Consider the following 19,275-nt stretch of genomic DNA (forward strand, 5'->3'; position numbering starts at 1 on the left):
TCAGTTGATATCAAGCTCATCACATGACAGCATTGTAGTCATTTCACCTAAGACATTATAGTTATAAATGATGTGTTTAATTCAAATGTCCACAAACTATGCATTCATGTACATGTACCGATGAAATAACAATCCATTATAAAATCACATTTTAACTAAAATGTAAACTAATAAAAAATAAATAGTGAAACACCTTAACTAAACACTCTAAACCTTTATAAAAACATTTTTTATATTGTATAAAAGCATAAAAATATATCTTTTCTATAAACCCGTGTGAAAAATCTTACACAAAGAGTCAAAAATGTCCCTATAAATATCACATTGCTAAAAAGGGCATAAAATAACATGAACTAGGCATATGTGAAAGGGGAAAGAGTTTTTGAGGTTCATAATAAGATGTGAGCCCCTTAGAGACCCAGCACCTCCCACAGCAGAATCTCATTGTACGCTGCAGTGAAAAGAAGAGCGCCCGAGGGAGAGAAGTGACATGTGTGCAGGGAGTCACTGTGCTGCAGGAAGTCCTGAAACCTGCCACTGCTCGACTTGATCAACTTCAACACTCGCTCTGACAAAAGATGAGACACGCAGTGAGAAATCTAACACATCCAAACTTAAAATGATTCATTTCTTCAGCAAACACGATCAGAGTTTACCTTTTGATCCCACAGCTATGAGTTGCCTCTCAGAGGAGAGACTAAGGCACGTGGCCCAGTGGGGCAGAGCAATCTTTTTTATTATCTGTAGAAAGAAAAATAAAGATTACACATACAGCATATTAATTGATTGTCTGCAATCACAGATGGTAATGCACACAACAGAATCCGAAGAGCTGCAGCACCTGTTTTGTAGTCAGGCTGTAGAAGGAGATCTCTTTCTCTACACCGTAGCCAGTGTAGACCACGAGGCTATGGTCTAATGGGCAAAAGGCAGCCAGACTTGGAGGAGGGCTGTCGTCCTGGAGCACAGAGTTTATTATAAAATTAACAGCTGATTAGATGTAGACTGAAATTACTTTTATTTAAAATATAAAGAAATATAATGATTAGAAGTTCTATCCTTGAAAGGCCCAAGTTGCCCATAGACCACAAAACACATCTGTATATTATACAGTATATTACTACTTAAACTAGACGTTACCCCATAATAGGCTGGAGCGGGAAATGTCAGCCAGTCAAGTAGCTCACACTTGTCCTTTAACCAATCAGCAGCCCACACACTGACTCGTCTGTCAGCACTAGCAGCCAACCACAGTTCATTTCCTTCCAGTCCATACTTCTTACACTATGGAAAAAATATTAAAAAAACAGCACACAAAAACACTGATGAGAAAAATGTATATTAACATGCGACTGAAATGATTCATCTCAAAGTTTCATTGTTCTATGTGTTTCTTTAGTATCACATAAGATCAGCCTTGTAATTGTTTTGTAGTTGACTACACCATATCCTTTAAATCAGGGCCAATTCAAACCTCTCATGTGTCTCTATTGTGCTGCTATTTCAAGATTGGTTTAAGCTCCGCTCCTTGGTCAGTGGTTTAATAAGCGGACCTGTTCATTCACACAGTGGATGGTGGTAATTGCTGCTCCTTTGTGGTCCCTGATGACACGAATAGTTGCTCCATTCACTGGGCTGCTGACGGCCACAAGACCATTCTTCCCAGATGAAAGGATCACATGACCTGTAGGAGGAAAAAGAACTGTTACACAGCTTTACACAGGTGTATCAAAAACACCTGTGACGTAATGAGAGCAGGACATCCACACAGCCTCTGTTGGTGCCTCTCACCACTGGCAGAGTAATGCATGGCAGTAACAGGCACATGATGGGGGTGCAGCTTCATCTCCATTTCTGAGGAAGCGAGCCGAAAGATCCTTAGTGTCCCATCGTTGTATCCTGCAGCCACACATGCCTCGTCTGGGCTGGAAGAAGGGCTCCAGCAAACACAGCCACATGCCTGATCAACAGGGGAACACGGAACGTTCCTGTACAGCATAACCTTTTTTTGTTGTCATCTTCTAAAAGCAGCATTGCAGATGGTTAGTTTATTCTTAACTTATTATTGTAATATAGTCATTCATCATGTATTCCTTTACCTGACTGAGCACCTGGAACTGCACCACAAGCTCATTGTTGGGGACTGACCACACTCTCACACTACCGTCCTCGCTGCAGGTGGCAAAATGGCTTTCACCAGGGTTGAATGCCACATCATTCACCTGAAAAAAGGGAGAAAAACACCCTGGTATCTAAATGTAGCCACATCGTCATCATCATCAACAGCATGAAATCATTGTGGATGTGTATGTCATGTATTTAGTTAGGATTTGCTTAATTAGCTCAAAGCTGTCTGGTACCTTGGTTTTGTGCCCGCTGACCAGTCGGATGCTGCTGTTGTCTGACCAGTTGATGTACCAGAGGGTTCCTGCTGTAGTGCCGACGATACCCATGTCCAGTGGGGAATCAAATCCTGCACTTACTGCTGTCCCATCCAGCATCATCTCTTGTTCCAAGACCACTCTTGTCCCACTGAAGCACAGACAGACATAGAATGATAATGGTGGTATTTCAGTACGGATGATGCCACATTGTGCAGTCATGTATTGTAACAGTCAGTGCAATATCAGGGTACTGCCTACAGTAGGTAAGCCAACAGGACGAGCATTCTTACCTGTTTGCCATAGTACAGGCCCTTTTCTGGAGTTTCATGCCTTGTATACCTTCTACATCCCACAATCGCAACCAGCGAGTGCTGCTGCCAGTCAACAGCCGGTTCCCTTGGCACAGCATCACTCCTACATCACAAAAACATATGATCAAGCACCAGCTATCATTTGTAGAAACCCACAAATGAATACATGTAGGCTACGTTAAACAATGTCAAAGAAATTGTCAAAATGTAATTTGTACCAATCTCTCCTTCATCCGCTTCCCAGGTCATGAAGCAGGACTGTGTGTTCACATCCCAGACGCACACATGTCCTTTATTGCTAGCAGTGAAGAGCAAGGAGTCCATGTGGTAGCACAGAGCTGTGAGTGCCACATCACCAACCTGCGTTGGGACCTTCACCTTCTGGACCTACAAGGGTAAAAAGTGGGTAAAGTGTGGTAACTACAGTAAAGTACGGATTTAGTCTTTTTTTAAGAAAATCTAACCAGGAATGTTTTTTGCTTAGACTAAAGAATACACGTGTCATGTTATGTTGTGGTTTTAGAGTGGAACAATAGCACATCAGTTTGTCCTTAGTGGGTACAGTATTTACATTAAGATCTACATCTTGGCCGTGGGTGTGGAGGAGGCAGAAGTAAACCCCTTGGTTGCCCACACAGGCTAACTGGCTGAATGTTGAGGGGCTGAAAGCTGCTTCATGGAGCGGCCCTGACACTCTCACATTAGAGAGCAGCTGCAAGGTCTTGCTGTTCCACAGAGCCACCTCTGGATGAGAGAAGTCTCCTGTGACACAGAAAAAGTAGTGGTGGTTATCAGTGAAGAAACATATTCATTTCCTGGTTATTATATACAGTAATGAACAAAATTCAAATTGTAAATGATGGATGAAATCCAATATAGCACTTTCTGACCGACGGAGAGAAAGAAGCGATCATCCCTGGAGAAAGCAAGGCCCTGCACTGCGCCCTTATGGTAGGATATGGTGTTATGACAAGTTCCTTTCTCAACGTCCCAAATGCAGATGAGGCTTCTGTGTTGATCACTGCCGCCTGCTGCTGATGCCATCATCTAGACAGAGATAAACGCACATATGTAAAGCAACATGAGTCCACGATGCAAAGTTGGCTCATCTAGCTCCGTTATCTCCCTGACTCTGTCAGCATTTTATCAGACGTGCCCTTCTCTCGTCTCCTGGTGAGAACGACTATGGTGTAATCCTGTTACATGGGTGAAATCCATTTATGAAGCGGCTTTCTAAACATCATTACCAAACCGCTGCAGGCTACAGCTGTTGTGCTCAAACTGCGTGTACATTGTGTAAATTGAAATGAAAAGGTAATACAATAGTCAGCAATGAAATGCAGTTTAAGCAACTATACATGATTATTAAAGAGATGTTAGGTTTCTTCTCTGACTGTAATTCACTCAGAAATATACAGCATGGTCCAAAAATAAAACACAAGTACATACATAACCTGCTTTTCAGATCAAATGTCCATCACCTGAACACACTGCTGTGGACCAGATGTGCTGTGAGCTTCCAAATTACCAGCTCAACGTTCTTTAACTACAGTATGTAAATATTTTCATCAATGCCAACTGCAAAAGAAACTTACAGAGCCCATCCCATGTTAGACCCTATATTGAAGTATATTAAGGAGTACACATACCTGTGCATCATTTGTGACTGCAAGACAGGAGATTTCCTCCCTGTGGCCGTGTAAGTGTCTCTGAGAACCTGTATGAAGGTACTCCACCACGACCACACAGCCACAGGAGTACGCAAATAAACCTGGAACAAAAATGAAAGTCATACATTTGAGTGAAAATAATTAGCAGATCAAAGATTATACGTGCAATTACCTCTCTATTCTACACATATGTAAACTCTGAGCATCTAGTCATCATGTCATGTGCTAGAATTAAGCCAGACTTTCTATCAATTCTATGTCCTCTTGTCTTTAAAGAGTCAGTTTAGTTTGACATGAATGTGTTTTTATACTTTTAGCTATACTTGTACATTGATTAGATAGAGATGACCTTGGTCAGGGCTCCACACCATGTTGCTCCGCCCGTTGCCATTGTAGCCAATCACTGCTTTTAGCTTTATGCCCTTTTCTCCTGCTTGTGGCGCCACAGCGGTCTGATTAGAAACAAGAGTGAAACACAGCAGCAAACATACTAATACTGTACACGCAGACATCTTGCATAGCCCTGCTTACCTGATCAACTGTGGACTTTTTGAGACGTGGAATAAAGTGCTTGTAACAATCTGGAGGCGCTGGCTTATTTCCTGTCAACCCAGCTCACACAGTATTAATTACAAATTAGAGATACCGCAAAAAGAAAGACAACAACAGACAGAGAGTTCAAGTACCAGTGTCCGTGTGACTGGCATTAAAGGAAGATGCGTTGACCAACTCTGTGACTTTGAGGAAGGAAACAGCAGACGTGGGCTCCGAGGAGGAGCCTGAAGCAGTGGCTTGGGCCAGAACAGCTGGGATGTTTGGGCTGATCTCATTAAGAGATGACGAGTGAAAAGCTGCAGAAGAAAAAAAAAAAAAAAATCGAAGAGGTGAGAATACACAGAACTTCTGAGTCTAAGGCTTCTCTGACCAACTGTTTTGTAGCCACTAGCAACAAATATCTTATTAATATAAGTGCATAAACCTTGGTGTTGCTAAGCAACTACTGAAAGCAACTTGTATTTTTATGAGAAGATGAAATATTTTCTGATAGTCAATAAAGATTTAGAAGAATCTAAATAATAAAGTATGCCCATGTAATAGTCCAATGTTTCATTATCTACTAAACCACAAAGTCCCAACACCATGTTTCCAGACTGCTCATGTGCCTTCACACAACAAACAGAATAAGCACAGTCTGAAGCTGTCTGAATTTGAAGTCTGAATTTATATGAAAAGAAAAAAAAACAATGTAGCCAAGTGGCAAGAGCACTTCATAAAATTCAGTGGAACAGTAGGTGGAAGGTTTGTTTACATGAACATGATCATTAATTTTGAATGCTGGGAGGAAGCTAAGCAATAAGATTCGTCACCTGAGAGACTACAGGTGATGCTTAGAGAAAAACATCCACCCAATCCATATAAATGTATATAAACACCATATTAAAATGTAGAGGTTCGTACTGGAACTAGGGAACATCTACTCCATCATACTGTAACAGAATGTGAAGGTAAGGTAATTGAAAAAGAACCTACCATACTGATTAACTCGGTCAAAAGAACTGACATCCAGCTTTGGTGGTGGTGAAGAGGGGAGAGGAGCTGTCTGTCGAGGTATGCCGTGGGAGAACTGAACCTCTTTTACTTCATTGTCTAGCTGAGCTGTTGTATTAAAGCATAATAGCAGCGGTGTTTGAAATGAATGCTTTTTTAATTAGATATATTTTGTATTATTGTAGCAATTCAAATGAAGTTACCTGTGACGTAGCTTACTCTGAGAGGTGAACTGTGGGTAAAGAACACATTTGTATTCACCAACCAAACCACCAGGAAACACACATATTAAAATAAGACCAACACATACAGTAAAAGAAATTATTATTACCAGCTGTCAGTCAAAGAGTCAACTGGATGTGCCAGGAAGTCCCAAAGAAATATGGCATCTCCCACAGAGACTACGCCCAGTTGGTCAGGGGTGAAGCTCACCTGGCAGATGGACTGACTGTGGCCTATGAACATCTGAGTGCAAAGTGTGTCCCATTAAGATAGACACAAGACTTATAATTATTAAATACACAAAACAAGTGACTTCATAAAAAAAGAGATGTAAAAGAGAATTTAAATTCAATGTTGTAGCAAATAGTAGAGATTGTAAAGAATACAGTATTTCACTGTTCACTACCTGAGAGTTAATATCAAGCTGCATGCTATAGTCCCACACTTTCACGGCATTGTCTCCAGCTGTTAGTAGGAATCGACTGTCTTCACTCACAGCAAGGGATGAGCACTTGTGTCTGTGGACTTTAGATACCTGTCAGGAGGGCAGAAATAAAAAACACAAATAACACATACATGACAACAAGCTGCCATTGTAAAGTAAACAGCTTATTCAGTATTAAAGAATTTCATATTTTAGGTTTCTTTGTTTGTCCTCCCAATAAGCCAGCTATTGGTTTCAAGGCTTAATATACAGGAAGCTGTTCTTTGTCACCTCTCGAAGCAGACGGCCCGTTTTGGTGCTAATCCAGAGAATTTTGTTAGCAGACGTAGCAACCAGCAAGTGTTCAGCGGAGGCTGGAGAGAAGCAGACCTTCAGTGCAGAGTCCAGACGGGGGCTCTCTACATCCAAAATACTCACATCGACACGAAGCAACTGCAATGACAAAGCATGGGTCAATGTGGACACAGTAAATAAGCAGATAAACAATATAAGTGTCAGAAGTTGCTTAACATATAACCCCTGCCCAAAGCAGCCTCACTGCCCTTGTTTAATTGCTAAATTAGATTTTAACTTAATTTAATTGGGTAAAGTGCCATATGGAAAGAAGGTAAAAGGTAAGCGCATGCAGCATACCTCATCCAGAGTTCGGGCATCAGCTATGGTGACAATGTACTCTGACGGTCCAACAAACGCTACACAGCAGCTGTCACTGCTCACTGTAAGAGCATCTGGAGCACGCTCAGTGCCTTGGGCTGCCAGTCAATGAGATACAAGGTGAATGAAACACTGATGCTTTTGATATTCAAACCAACAGGCTACTCTATATTTTACATCGATTGGTAATAAAAACTGTATAAATAATGCACACAAAGTCATAGTGAGGTGTGTTTGAGCATACATACACACAACCCTAATCACATTGTGATGGTCTTCAGAGGAATCGTAAAGTGCCAAAGAGCCTTGAGAGTCAGCGCTGTACATAAACTCCCCATTTGGAGAGAAGGCAAGACCCACCACTTCACCCCTGTGCTGCCTGTAATAAACAAACACGAGATACTGTAAGCAAGGGCTCAAAAGCTGCTATTGCTTATGTTCAAACTCACATATGGTCATTATTAAAAACTGCAAACTCTATTGGATTTTCCACATTAGTTTAGACATACATGTGTTCAACCAGAAGCTTCGCACTAGAGATGTCAAAAATTCGAACGGTGCCAGAGCTGAAGCCACAGGAGAAAACCTGCTCGCTGGGATGGAAGGCCACAGAGCAAGGGCTGTCCTCAGATACAAAATCAAACAACTAAAGACAGAAACAAAGTTCATAGATACTTAGTCCCCAAAAGGGCTTAAACTAAAAACAGATCACAGCAGATGAAGATGACCAAATTAGTTTGAAACCCTCAGTATGTGGCCTTCGATACCTGATGCAAGGAATCCATATTCCAAATGCGCACAGTGCCATCAGAAGACGCTGTTGTAAGATGCCGCCGCATGCCATCCACACTGAAGCCGAGGACAGAGTCTGTATGTGATCTCATGAGTGTGTTATAACCGCGGCTGCTCACGTCAAGGTATCCCAGGTTTCCAGTCGAGGTGGAAGCCAGGACCTGAAGGCTATCTGAGGAGGCGGACACCAGGCTCACAGGTCCCTCGTGCTCTAGAAAACAGTGATGCATGTCAAAGGCATTGTTAAAATGTGTGACAGATTACTATGATTTACCGACTACAATGCTTGATGTTCCCACCGGCCTCCAGGAAAACGGCAGAAAAATCAAGGGGCCAGAGCCTTAGGAAACCATCTTCAGAGCCCGTGGCACAAAATGAAGAAGTCACACTGATGCTGTTGATGGCGATACCTGGACCTGGGACACAGACACACCTACATTTTTCTCTTTATACTAAATTAGACATCATCTTTCTCAACTGACATCAGACTCACCTGTGTTAAAAGTCCACTTCTCTCTGCTCTGTTCTCTCTGTTGCACAGGCAACAGCCTCCTGACATTTCTGATAGCAACTCTGCTGTAGTCAATCTCTAAGATATGCCCACTACGACTGCTGGCAAATCTGTGGAAAACAGTTGACAAAGATATTATTTTCTTCTGTCACAAAACACAGGTCTTCTGTAACTTTGTAACTTGTAACTTGCTCACTCACAGTGTTCGATCATCAAGATGCTGCTCAGAAGAGTTTCCTTCTCCAAAGGCCACATCAGTAAAGTCCAGTGAGTGGTATTCTCCCAGGTTTACTGGACATGAGCGGAGTGACCCGTTCCTTACTCGCCACAAACGAATATTATCACGGCCACATGATACCATCCTGAAACAGGCAAATTACTGAATTCTCTAAGAGTTCTAAGTAATGGACACTTTTTTAATTTTTTTTTTCTATAAAGCAGTAAAACATTTACTTTTATGTGAAAAATTGCAATGATGGCTGAAACTAAACTTAAATATACTGTGAATGTAAACAGAAGCCAGAGAACCTTGTATCATCAAAGAAGGCAACCTTCATCGTGTGAATGTCCACATCGGTGTGTGCTTTGGCTAAAATTGCCACCTCTCCAGCTTTGCTAACATTCAGAGTGTTCCACACAACCACGGTCTGTGAAAAGATGAATAAAGACAACAAACAGTCAACTAGCAGCTTTGCTGAGTCATACACTTTAAAGGGTAGCAATTTGTAGTGCATCATAAAATTATAATGGGATGAGAGTCAAAGTAACAATAAAAGCGCTTGATACTCACTTCTGTACAGTGTGCATTCAGCTCTGAATGTTTTTCATTCACAAATTAGAAAATTTAGCCTTTGTATTTGAATTTGCATTCAAGGCTCTTACTGTTTTATTGTGACTATCCTTCCCCACTCCACAGAGGATGCTGCCACTGTATGAGAAGCTTTCAAATGAAAATAGGTACAGTAAGACAAAATGAGTGTGATCACAGTTTGTCTTCATTCATGTAAATCGACTGTTTATGTAAATCCAGGTTACCTAAGAGAAGATAACGAATGAGCATGGATTCTGAACATAGCCAGGCAGTTTTCTTTGTGGTAGTTCCACACTCGTACTACACCATGGTTGCCTGTTTGTGCAGAGGCCAGAATGGTTGTGTTGCCATTAAAAGCTAGTGCCGAAACCTACAATAAAAACATGAATAGACGTTATAAGAATGTCAAATAATAAACAATGGTCTCACTAAATTACCTTTCAAAGATGTTGGCATAATGAACCTGGACTATTCTACATAGTTTATTTACCTTATCAGTGTGACCAATGAAGAATCTCTGCTGGTTAGTGGATATCTTCATAGAGACGATGATAGCATGACACGGGTACACCACTGCATCACCGGATTTGGTCCACAGGGCCTATAATGTGATAGTACACAAATAAAGCTGTGTAATGTTATATGTAATGTTAAATGCCAGTTATATTTCCAGTCCTGAAACCACAAAGTACCATACTTGTAATGTTAAATTACTAATGTTAAATTAATAATGTTTAATTATGTAACTTTAAAAAATACATACATATTTGGTAGTCGCTCCTCCAAAGCCAATAATTCGGTTGAGCCTAAGGATGGGATCTGGAAGCAGTGTCTAATAAGGGGAGCAGAAGTCCAATTCATAATGAGCTCTTACACAATACACAATTTGTCGTTGTGTCTTACCTGCTGTTTGCTCTCTATGGATGATGTTAGATGAGCAGGACGCGGGACAGGCATACACACAATCTATAAACAAGACAAAGACCTATTTACAGTGATACAAGAAAACCTGTATTAAAGCCATCACAGATTAAGCTCATAAATCGCTTTAAGACTGACACACAACAGTCTAACAAAGTACGTTGTATGTAATGTGCAGTACCTCTTCTTCACTTTCTTGCCCGTGTTTGCTGAAACCATCCTCAGGATGCACAAACACATGCACACCACCATCATCACAGTGTGACGTCTGTCCGAGCTGTGGAGAATTGTCCCGCTGGTCAACATTATAGCAAAGCGAGTCAGCCTCCTGGTGAGTGGAGACTACACCAAGCTCAGGAATACTGCTTACAATGGCGGTTCGATTCCTTGGGAGCTGAGTAGACATATAAAAAGAGGGAATTATGTTTACCATGTAGTTGTTCTAGCTTGACCATCTGCCATATTCACAGAGAAAGTACCACTAAAAGCTGCCACACATACTGATTTTGGGGTGGTAATCTGCTGGATAAGGGACACACGATCCCGAACTGGTTTGCTAAGGCTGAGACAGTGAGAGTCTTCTCTCAAAGGCCGTCTTTGATTGGAGACACATCCTGGGAAAAGCAGTTAGAAAGTGTGTTACTAGCTAGAACTGTTGAGGCAAAGCTGGAACAACTCTTACATGTTTAAAATAAATATAGAAATAAGTAGGAGTGTAATGAAAGCAATGACACGACTAGAATTGTTCTCATGCAAAAACTATTTTATGAATCTAAAATAGACTAGAGGTTAAATAAAATTAAAATACATAATAAAAATGATGCGCAGTATAACTTTCATGACTTACTGGCCTTAGGTTTGGGATCTCCTTTCTGAATGGAGTCAAAGGGCAACTTTGTTCCATCTGAGGGAAATCTGTTAGAGTACAGGACCACAAGGGAATTTCATTACATACAAACAATACATAAATAGTATAACAGGTTTTTATGAAAACCCTTTTTTCTAGCAAATTGCTGGTATTGTCTTAGTACTTATAAAAAAAACATTCTTTAGATTTAGTTTGCTCCAATCTAAATTAATTATTCTGCAAATGAATTATGCTCTGTTTAATGGTTGATATTTTGTATTTAACACAGTTCCATTTAGGCAGTTCCAGGTTCTTGGCGAGGTAACCATACTTGATGTAGTCGTAGAGGTCATGCCAAGAGCCTCCTTTGGGCACAGGGAATGACATTTCTCTGGGCATAGGTCCTGTTCCCTGAGCAGAAGCCAGTCCCATCCGCTTGGCCTCACCGAAAGAAACTTCTGTTGAATGAAAAAAATTAAATAAGTAAATATGAAGGAGTAAAATAAGATGCATTTACAAAGGAACTTTGTCAAGATCTGAAAATGAAACAAGCTTTTCCTGTTTGCAATACCCCAAACAATTCCCTAATTTTTCTTTATACTGAATTGTCTCTAGAAAGAACATTGGTACTGTATATTTTCACAACTACACAAAATCCTGTTAAATTAGTACAGGTTCACCTGTGACATAAAATGTACATCCGTCTCTTAATCAAAAATAATAAACACATCCATAGTTTTGTGTAAAAAATGAACACAATCAGCTTGGTCTCACCTGGATCTAGCAGCAAGTCACTTGTGAACATGTTTTTCACCGACATGCTGGAACAAAGCTTGATGCTCTTCAGGTGACTGTAGCATCGGCTGAGGTAAACAGAGAGAGTATACTGCAGGTCCAGCATCAGACAGGTCCAACGCGCTGAAGTGGGAGCTGGACCCAACAAACCTGGGCCACAAGAACAAAAAGAAAATACTGCCAGTAAGACGATTATTTTGTGTATCACAATACACACTATGAGTAGACTAATTAATAAAAAGACAAGTAAATGCACTAAGTAGAACACATGCACGTTCATTATTTACCACTTTTTGCTGATTTTGCTGTGCTCTCATACACTGAATCCTTTGCTGCGCCGCACAGGAAAGGAAACTGAAGCCAGGTAGCAGTAGACTTGAACTCTTTGAACATGTTGGAGAAGGATATCCGGATCACCTGGCCCTGCTACAGAGAATGAGGGCAGATGGTAAGAAGACGACAACAATGAAGATTTTTTACACTGGAGCTGTTGTCTTTGGTTTCACTACATACAAACAATACATAAAAGTGTGTAAAACACCTCTGCAGCAACATCCAGGTGAACCACAAAGTATTTCCCTGGTGTGGGCTTGAAGAGAAGGTAGAAGTAGCGTCCTGTCAGTCCAAGAGAGTGGCTGCTGCTTTTCGGTAGCAGGATGTAGCTGTTGGCAGGAACGGGACCCTTGATCCGGAAAACTGAACACTTCAGTGTCTTGTCCTGGCAGGTTCACAGAGGATGCACATTACATTCAACGAATGAGTATGAATTATTTTGCAGTTAATTTACTTCGCTTCACCATCTGATCACCGATCAGATAAATATTTATGCTGCATGGCCGCATCATGAAGTGTACTTTTACACTAAAAGGCTCTACCACCGTGTGCTTCATTCACTTACCGTGTACGTTGACACGTCTCCCTCCTTCGCAGACTTTTTCCAGTCTTCAACTCTGACATGTTTGAAAATGTTCACGTAAGGATGCTGCCAGCCTGTCAGGTCAAAGCAGTTGTGATAAAAGGTGAGGAGAGCTTTTGCATAAAGCTGTGGCGTCCATCTCACAAACGCTTGTTACACTCACAACTAACGGCCATGATTATGATCGTCAAGGTTAATTTTACCTTTCGTGTCCATTGTGTGCAGAAACGAAGCTACTTCGTCCCGTTGCAACTTCAAGCAAAGGAGTATAGTATAAAAAGTTTGGATGTCGTTAAGCTCGCACAGTTAACAGTCCGCTGCCCAGTGACTAGAGCTATAAATTACTTTTTATTCTGCATCGTTACGAGACACGAGAGGTTAAACCACGCAGCGAGTGAACAGTGGGCTCCTGTTGACAGCATCAAGCTGTTAGCTAGTGCAGCGTTTATCCAGTTCCCGCTCCAGGCTCCGCCGTTGCTAACGAACGCGCTGGACGTATGACGTATGTTTTTCTGCCTGGAATTCTGGGTAATGAAGTCACAAAGGGAATTCAGCCTACACGCTCATATTTTTGGGAATAAAGGGAAACGTTTTAAAAGACCATCTAAGACACCTTTAATTAAGGTTATTATTGTCATTCTTGTCAGAGTTTAAAAAAAATTAAGTTTTAATTTTTTTAACCACAGTCTGTCATATATGATCACACTTTTGATGTCAATATAAAAATCTGTGCTTTAATTTTATAATCCATTATTTATTATTTACAAGTCCTATTTTTACAACTATATAAATTTAACCATATACTTTTAGTCACCATCTTACATATCCACAAAAATGTAAACCATACAGTGAATAGATTAGATTATATTAGATTATATTAGATTAGACTAGATTAGAATAGATTAGATACCACTTTATTAATACCAGAATGGGGAAATGCTTTTAAGCAGCAGCAGGACAGTTGCAGGACAAAGAAAAGAAAAGGAAAGAAAAGTAATAACTGTGCAAAAGGAAACAACAACATTAATAATAATAAACAACAGTATTACCTGTACATACTTATACTGAGAATACTTGTACAGCAGTGATAAACTGTGCAAGAACAAGGCATCAATGTTGTCTCTGCATGCCCTACATATTCACAGCGGTAAAAACAATGTTATATGAATAACGCCCTGCGCCAGCGCTCCTTCCTGCACTGTGGGTGTAACAGTCTGGTGATTAAGGAGCTGCTCAGAGCCTCTACAGTGGTGCAGGGGGTGGAGGGTTCTCCATGATGGATGTTAGTTTACCAGCATCCTTCTGTCCACCACCTCCTCCATGGACTCCAGTGTGCAGCCCAGGACAGAGCCTGTTGTCTGAACCAGCTTGTTGAGGCTCTTCCCGTCTCTGCCTGTACTGCCCCCCCCCCCAGCACACAACTCCATACAGGACTACTGAGGCCACCACAGTGTCATAGAAAGTCCTTAGCAGCTGTCTGCACACACCAAAGGACCTCAGTCTCCTCAGCAGGTGGAGGCCACTCTGGCTGTTCTTATACGTGTTGTTTGACCAGTCCAGTTTACTGTTGAGGATGAACACCCAGGTATTTAAATGTGTCCCCAGTCTCAGTGTCTGAGCCCTGGATGTTCACCGGTGTAGGTGGTGGAGGGGACTTTCTGAAGTCCAGAACGAGCTCTTTTGCTTTGCTGGTGTTGAGGATTTGTTGTTGAGGTGGTTATTTTCACACCAGCCCATAAAGTCAGAGATGACCCCCCTGTCCTCCTACTCGTTTCCCCCCTGATACACATCCAAGATTGGCGGCATCATCGGAGAACTTCTGGAAGTGACCGTGGTGGGAGTTGTACTTGAAGGATGTATTTATATAGATAGTGTGGGAGTAGCTACACGACCTTAAAGCTGAAGCAGGAAGGACACTTACGTTGCCACAAATAATTGTCCAGTCTCCGTCTGATCTCGGTGCTGCAGGGTCTCTCTTCTGCTCATGAACAGGTCAGAACCATCGTTCTGCGAAGAAACTGGCTGAACCTGCATCTAAAAACGTGAACTCTTGTGAGTGGGTGAAACACAATGATGCCCTTGTTGCTGTGAATCTAGATCTGTTGCAATCAGGTGATGGGAGGATGCGTTTACTCGGGTCCAGTCACTGTCGCTATCCTCCAGCTGTGAAGCTTCCTTCTCAGCTCTGTCCTCACCTGCACACAAAGCAGATGTGATCTATTTTATAGATAATGTGCCATTTAATGCAATTCTTTTTCAGACAACTGCAAACAACTGACCTCTGTATTGGCATAACAATAGAGCACAGCCACCAGAAAACCCTAGAGAAAAATAGTCAGATTATCAAATTCTGGTTAATTTCAGGCTTTCAATTTCAGACAAATCAGTACGAGAAAGCAGCCGTTCTCTTGTTTCAATGCACCGACCTGAAATGAAGTGAGAAAAAGGGTGAAAAAGACTTTAACGTAGCGCAGAACGCCTGTCGTCTGCTCATCTGTGGCAAATATGAATATAATCTCATGGATCCCAAAGAGAGGAATAAGGGTTAGGGTTGCTTTGGCCAGCCTAATAGGACAGATCAAACATCAGAGCATTAGCACAACGTCAGCGTTATAATCTATCTGGCTGCTTATTGTAATATTTGAAAGAATCAGACAAATCTCGTGCTGGAAAAACATGCTGAACTTGCCGTAGTTTGTAGTCTGGGTATCCACTTTGGTGGCTGGCCCGTAATTTGGAAAGAATGACCTTCAGGATCTTCATGAAAATCAGAAAGCTGATCTGTCAGAGAGAAAATCACACATTTCTTCTGTTGTTTTTCTTTATTTGTTTTCTTGTTCTATACAGTTACAACATGTCCAAAATGCACTGATATGGCGCATCCTTACAAGTGACGCAAACAGTATTGGGAAACGAATAATCCACCAGTAGCTCATGTTCTCATTGAAGGCCCAACACCTGGAGGAGAAAGCCATTGTAGTCTTAAATGGGCCTCTACACATGATGACACTATATACATTTTATACATGTATGTACACACTTACTCTTTGTTCTCTTTTAACAGCTTCATCACGACCCAGGGAACCACAAACAGCAGAGGAACTCCTACGTTGAGATTGAACAGAGCGCAAGAGGTCAACAAGAAAAATTTACAACGCAAAATAGTTGAACTCATCAATCCACACAGCCTGACCTTATTATCTTAACTCCCTGTGTGTGCGTCTTTATCTACTGCAACCAGTGCGTAACTCACAACTCACCCCAGCCAAGGCAGATATACGGCAAGGGCTTGTTGTTGTCGATGAAAACCGAGGCAATTAGCACCGAGTACAAATACACGGCCTCTCCAAAGAACCAGTAGTGATTGGCCAGGACACAATACTGCATCATAGCCTGCGCTAACCGGCAGCCTAGCGCAGCCTTGAAAAGGAAAGAAGCATGAGAACGCCTGGATCTGACCACGCGCTGGACCTTTGGGACCGACGGCAAACTCCCGACGGACCCACCTGGTGACTGAGCATCTCGCTCACGTCCGACGGTCTCATGATTTGCCGCCCCCAGTGGCGTTCCAGCATGGTGTCTTTAACGATCACGGACACGGCTCGCAGGATGAAGGACAGGAAAAGGTTGGCATGAATGTAGTTCCTGGTGCAATGCAGTTTCCTGTCACGGAGCGTAATAATAAAGAGCGTTGGACAGTGCTCATCACAGTATTGATGCTGTGAGTTATTGGGCAGCTTACCTTACACCCAGAAGGATGATAAGCGCCATCGTGAGTGAGAGGAGGGACAAGGAATAGCCAACGGTGTACAGCACCCTGAAGCTCACCATCAACTGCTTGAACCACAGCTGGGAAGATAAATACACACCAGTTACTTCTCAGCCATGTGAAGTTAGAAATAACTCTAATGACCCCCCCCCCCCACACACACACACACTGGATCATCATTATTTCATTTGCCTGGTACCTCCTGGGATGTGACCTCTTTTTCCTCCTCACACTGACTCATGTCCCTCCACACGCGTCCGCTGCCGTCTCTCTCCCAGAGGCCGTCGGGGCCACACCGCCGACGCACAACGCCCTGCGACACTGGAGGAAACATTAGGCGTTTATTCCTAGTATAGGACAAAGCTGGTTGAAGCCTTGGCACAGAATTGTTTTCATTAGTATTTATTATACAACTATAATATAATTGCTTTCATGGTTGTTTAACAATTAATCGACTCCAAACCATATTTTAAATAAGGAAAATAACATGTATTTGATACTTCTGACAGATGTGGAGTCACTGAAGGTGTCAGTTACTACCTTTGTCGTACCAGGGCAGGTAGAAAGGGCACGAAATGTTGACCGCAGAGCCGGCTGGAGCATCAGGCCAACAGGCGTATCTGTCAAATGTCCTGTTACAAAACAAGCCCACTAGGAAAGAACAATGTACCAAAACAGATGTTTCAATATTTTCTTTTATGCCTTTTATTCTATTTTGCACCACACTCCTTTTTGCTGTCAGCGACTCCATACCTTGAGGAAACGGCTCAGCCGTCATCATTCTGACACAGTTGTCCTTGTACTGGACCCACTTCATGTACGTCTCCTCCAACACTTTCCCACCGACCGTCTCAAACTGTGAGGGCGTGCACAAAAAAAGTGATTTACAAGTCATTGAGATGATGATTTTTCAGGGACCAAATGTTGGGCTGCTTCAGTTCATCCTTATCTTGAGCCAAATTGAGTCATATTGAAAGTCACCTTCGGCAGATTCAGGGAAAGCAGGCAGATCAGATAAGTCATTATGGCCTGTATTCCATCCATCACTGAGGACGTCTTACCCGGAAAACTGAAAGAAACAAAATGAAGGGAATTATTTCAAATTTTAAAAGAGTGCATATGGTCCTACACTGAATTCAGGAAGAGGCCAAATTGACCAAATTGATAGTTGTGAGTCATTCATTCACTGGTAGATGTGGAGCATGAATGAAAACGAACGTTCTGCTCCTCAATTACTGTACGAGGAGAGTGTTGCTTGTTCCTCTGCCTCCGTTTTCATTCTAAGGATGTGAATTACTGTCAATTCCAGCAACGCGTCAACAAAGTATGTCGTCATGCGCACTGAAACCACCGCCGGCCAGATGAACTCAACGCACCCTTGGGTCTATTTAGGAAAGGCTCAAAGAGGTTTACTGTCCCAGCAGGGGGCCAGATGTTTGTCATCAGTGACAGACCCCCCACTGAGAGGGACAGAGGGAGGAGTGACTGGAATGTTAGAAAACCGCCACTAGCTCCTTCATTGCACCTGCACACACCCAATCCAACGTGTGATGCTTCTGGTGTCATAGAGCAGAATCATTAAAAAGTCTGACATGTATCAGATGAAGGAGAACGAACCAGTTCAGAGCCACAGCTCAAACGTAGACGTCATATGTCTGATGCAGATTCGTTGTCTGCATCCCCAGATTGACAGCTGCAAATGTAATTGGATGTTAGGCATAATAACATCCATCCTTTGGATGCTCCTGAACCTGTTGGACATTCAGACATGAGTCATTTAATCCGGGTTTACTGAAACAGCAGCTGCAGTGCGATTCACAGCGTTTACGTGTCTGTTTGCCCGCTTCTCCTGAGCCCCGGCAACAAAAGACGTTACAGCTACACAACTCATTGATCAGGTTTATATTGATTATTATCATAACTGTTATCATTAGACCCGTGCTGATGTAACAGCAAATAAAAATACAAAATGTACTCTAAGTGTGAATCTTGGCCAAACATTTGCAGTATTAATTCACAAAGCAGCCAAGTGCGTTTTTTCGCATGGAAAACGATGCTTTTACATAACTTCATCGTTTCAGACAAAATGTGGACTTCACAAAAGCAGCCTGTGATTAAATGCCTGGGTTTTCTATACATAATGAGAAACATTAGTTATAATCCATATTAGTTGAGAGAACATTTCGTCATCATTTAGTTAAAGACGGCGATCACGAAAACCCGCAAGAAATGGAATCTAGACAATCTGTTCAATCTGAAATCTGAAAATGTATTCTATTATATCACGTTAGTGTCTTGTAAAACGAATTAAATATGGGCGCCGCTAAAAACAAAGAGTAGAGAAGAGTTGCCACTTACACAGCGTGTTACTCCGTCCTCCGTGTGACGACCGTGGGCGACCGTGGGCTGCCCTCCCGCTCACATCACCGCACGGTGCGCGACGCATCCGTCACAAGCAGCTCCACCGCCTCCACCACGTCGTCGTCGTCAGATGGTCAGTCACGTCACACTCGCCTCTCTGTCATTTCCAAACCCCGCACTTTATCGTTTATGGTCGTTTATCACTCCTTTATTTCCAAACTTTCAAGACCTGAAATCGAGTTTACGTGTATGCAGCGAATCCAAACGCAAAAGCAGCCACTGCGGCGTGAGTGTCATCTTTTTGCGCACAGGTATGCG

General features: G+C 42.2%; 2 protein-coding genes across 5 annotated transcripts; both read right to left on the reverse strand.

Annotated features, from left to right (window-relative positions):
- Window positions 1-79: 79 nt before the first annotated feature.
- On the reverse strand, window positions 80-13,306 carry wdr90 (WD repeat domain 90). The gene is made up of 43 exons (XM_041068517.2): window positions 13,031-13,306; window positions 12,810-12,901; window positions 12,453-12,629; window positions 12,199-12,337; window positions 11,891-12,061; window positions 11,448-11,574; window positions 11,117-11,184; window positions 10,771-10,883; window positions 10,451-10,663; window positions 10,252-10,314; window positions 10,112-10,180; window positions 9,839-9,949; window positions 9,573-9,718; window positions 9,420-9,477; window positions 9,066-9,184; window positions 8,738-8,899; window positions 8,520-8,647; window positions 8,326-8,442; window positions 8,002-8,237; window positions 7,744-7,880; window positions 7,477-7,613; window positions 7,214-7,338; window positions 6,851-7,012; window positions 6,542-6,670; window positions 6,245-6,378; window positions 6,117-6,145; window positions 5,896-6,021; window positions 5,052-5,216; window positions 4,897-4,967; window positions 4,715-4,817; window positions 4,345-4,466; window positions 3,586-3,742; window positions 3,267-3,457; window positions 2,914-3,082; window positions 2,675-2,798; window positions 2,361-2,532; window positions 2,100-2,222; window positions 1,792-1,960; window positions 1,554-1,684; window positions 1,141-1,284; window positions 842-958; window positions 657-741; window positions 80-568 (listed from the first exon to the last, which is right to left on the reverse strand). The coding sequence occupies exons 1-43, from the start codon at window positions 13,041-13,043 to the stop codon at window positions 411-413; spliced, it is 5,502 nt and encodes a 1,833-aa protein (XP_040924451.1). The 5' UTR covers window positions 13,044-13,306; the 3' UTR covers window positions 80-410.
- A 436-nt stretch (window positions 13,307-13,742) lies between these two features.
- Window positions 13,743-19,205, reverse strand: LOC114845719 (glucagon receptor-like). 4 transcript variants are annotated; one of them, XM_055504594.1, is made up of 14 exons: window positions 18,955-19,205; window positions 17,578-17,665; window positions 17,350-17,452; window positions 17,148-17,228; window positions 16,796-16,917; window positions 16,570-16,676; window positions 16,334-16,490; window positions 16,088-16,247; window positions 15,872-15,932; window positions 15,716-15,785; window positions 15,517-15,608; window positions 15,254-15,392; window positions 15,107-15,148; window positions 13,743-15,022 (listed from the first exon to the last, which is right to left on the reverse strand). In XM_055504594.1, exons 2-14 carry the CDS (start codon window positions 17,638-17,640, stop codon window positions 14,957-14,959), a joined length of 1,263 nt encoding a protein of 420 aa, XP_055360569.1. In that variant the 5' UTR covers window positions 17,641-17,665; window positions 18,955-19,205; the 3' UTR covers window positions 13,743-14,956. The 4 variants fall into 4 exon arrangements, with proteins under 4 accessions (XP_055360569.1, XP_028989917.1, XP_028989916.1 ...); XM_029134084.3 differs by having other exon boundaries at window positions 17,137-17,247; window positions 18,955-19,203; XM_029134087.3 differs by having other exon boundaries at window positions 13,744-15,022; window positions 17,148-17,247; window positions 18,955-19,203.
- Between the last annotated feature and the right edge of the window lie 70 nt (window positions 19,206-19,275).

This window comes from Betta splendens, chromosome 19, assembly GCF_900634795.4.
Source record: "Betta splendens chromosome 19, fBetSpl5.4, whole genome shotgun sequence".
Lineage (NCBI taxonomy): Eukaryota > Metazoa > Chordata > Actinopteri > Anabantiformes > Osphronemidae > Betta > Betta splendens.

Excerpts from the sequence above, each read along its gene's own strand:
- wdr90 (XM_041068517.2), bottom strand. Across the intron at positions 7,881-8,001 it reads ATATGGATTCCTTGCATCAG|TTGTTTGATTTTGTATCTGA; the intron begins GTATCGAAGGCC and ends TTCTGTCTTTAG. Across the intron at positions 959-1,140 it reads CCGCTCCAGCCTATTATGGG|GACGACAGCCCTCCTCCAAG; the intron begins GTAACGTCTAGT and ends TCTGTGCTCCAG.
- LOC114845719 (XM_029134083.3), bottom strand. The coding sequence starts at position 17,640 with ATGGATGGAATACAGGCCATAATGACTTATCTGATCTGCCTGCTTTCC. Across the intron at positions 16,677-16,795 it reads AAGAGGTCACATCCCAGGAG|CTGTGGTTCAAGCAGTTGAT; the intron begins GTACCAGGCAAA and ends TTATCTTCCCAG. Across the intron at positions 15,149-15,253 it reads TTTTTCTCACTTCATTTCAG|GGTTTTCTGGTGGCTGTGCT; the intron begins GTCGGTGCATTG and ends ATTTTTCTCTAG.